The 1,877-nt window shown below is 37.7% G+C and overlaps 1 protein-coding gene across 1 annotated transcript; it reads left to right on the forward strand.

The window, feature by feature from the left end:
• The first annotated feature begins 271 nt into the window (after positions 1–271).
• LOC136066090 (uncharacterized) lies at positions 272–1,645 on the forward strand. The gene is made up of 2 exons (XM_065769955.1): positions 272–420; positions 505–1,645. Exon 2 carries the CDS (start codon positions 512–514, stop codon positions 1,319–1,321), a length of 810 nt encoding a protein of 269 aa, XP_065626027.1. The 5' UTR covers positions 272–420; positions 505–511; the 3' UTR covers positions 1,322–1,645.
• Positions 1,646–1,877: the final 232 nt, after the last annotated feature.

Here is a 1,877-nt window from a genome sequence, read left to right on the forward strand (position 1 = left end):
ATGTTCATAAAAAAAAAAAAAAAAAAAATAAATAAATAAATAAATAAAAAAAATCAAACAAATTACTTGTCACATACCTTGATATTAAATTCTATTAATGGAAATCATTATATAGTCATTCATGTGGTAGTAGTTGGAACACAACCGAAGTTGAGTCTATTTCTTTATCAACCCTTCTCACATTTAATTTAATTCATTCAAGGATTGTTTCTTGAATGTGGCACTCATTTGAAAACTTAGAAGTTTCTAAATTCCTCTGAAATTAATCTGTCCATATTTCTACTTGGCTTTAAAAGGAGGATGCTTCAAATGTGGTGCTCTCGATCACGTTGCCAAGGACTGCACTGGTGGCTCAGCCATCAAACAGAACTATATTTTAAAGGATGATAACCGACAGCGAGGTGGTGAGAACAATTCTAGGTTTGTACTCTTGAGTGTGATTGTGGGTCTCTCTGTCTTTGTGTGATTCTCTCGCGCTCTCTCTCATACTATTAATTGTTGTAGGTTTGAAATGGTATTTGATGGAGACACTCCTGAAAGTCCAAGACGAGAAAAACGACATCGAGGCCATGAGCCACGTGACCGAGGTGAGAAAGAAAAGACGTCTAGGCAGAGTTCTGAAGACCTAAGGCATAGGGACCGAGAAAATGAAGACCAGAGTGACAGGCACAAGCCGACTGACAGAAGTAGAAGATACAGAGAGGATGAGATGCGTCATGATGGTAAAACAAGTCAATCCCGTGGAAGTGGAAGAGATCGGGATTATGTCGAAGAGAGAAGGGATGGAGAAAAGCATAAACAAAGAGATCTAAATGATAACAAGAGAGATGAGCGGGATTATGTCGAAGAGAGAAGGGATAGAGAAAAGTATAAACGAAGAGGTCTAAATGATAACAACAGAGATGAGCGGGATTATAGAAAGAGAACTCCAGATACTGATAGGCATGCAGAAAAGGGGGATGAAGGAGATTATAAGAAGAGAAGTAAAGATAATTCTAGCCATGCAGGAAGGAAGGATGACAGAGAGTATAGGAAGAGAGGTGCAAATAATGATAACTATATTGAAAGGAGCAATGGTGGAGATTATAGAAAGAAAAGTGCAGATGATGATCGCCGTGGGGAAAGGAGGGATGACAGGGATTATAGGAAGAGAAATGTGGACAGTGACCGGCGAGACACAAGGGATGAGACAAGTCAGAGAAAAAGAAGTGCAGACGTTGATAGCTTTAAAGGCAGGCGGGAAGAGCGAGAACATGGTGATAGGTATAATGACAGGAGGGACGATGATCATGATAGAAGGCGCCAAGGTGACAGGAGATGAAAGTCTTGAATGGTGTATGGTTATGACCAGAAGAGATTGCATTAATCTTGGTCTTGTTTTATCGTTGCTATGTAATGAAGTGTGAAACTAAACGTTGGAATTATTGTAGTGTTTAAAACTATTAGTTCTATCATGAATTACGCAATTTTTTAAAAATCATCCAAATGTAAAACTGTTAAGCAAATAGAATTTGTTATAGGATCAAAAAATTTGTTTATTCTATTTTCCAGCTTTGTTTTAGGGGTGTCTAGCACTTCCAGAAGCCTGTTGCATAAATGAATGCTGTTTATCATATATGGAAATTTTCCTTTATGGGAGGCACCACCATTGTACGTTATGGACCTATGGTTCTCTATTAGCTCCTTGTAATCTTGAAGTAGGTAGAAGGAAATTACAAATGAAGAAGCATCACTCTCTCCTATTCTGCAAACTCATGCCAAACTCTTCTATGCATAGCCTACATATGTTTGTCAGTTCCTTTTTTGGTTAAGTAACGGATTATTTATTTATGCATTTTGGGATGAATAAACAATTTTATTGACAAGAAACAAAACAG

The sequence above is a fragment of the Quercus suber genome, unplaced genomic scaffold (genome assembly GCF_002906115.3).
Source record: "Quercus suber isolate HL8 unplaced genomic scaffold, Cork oak 2.0 scaffold_1835, whole genome shotgun sequence".
Classification (NCBI taxonomy): domain Eukaryota; kingdom Viridiplantae; phylum Streptophyta; class Magnoliopsida; order Fagales; family Fagaceae; genus Quercus; species Quercus suber.

Excerpts from the sequence above, each read along its gene's own strand:
- LOC136066090 (XM_065769955.1), top strand. The coding sequence starts at position 512 with ATGGTATTTGATGGAGACACTCCTGAAAGTCCAAGACGAGAAAAACGA.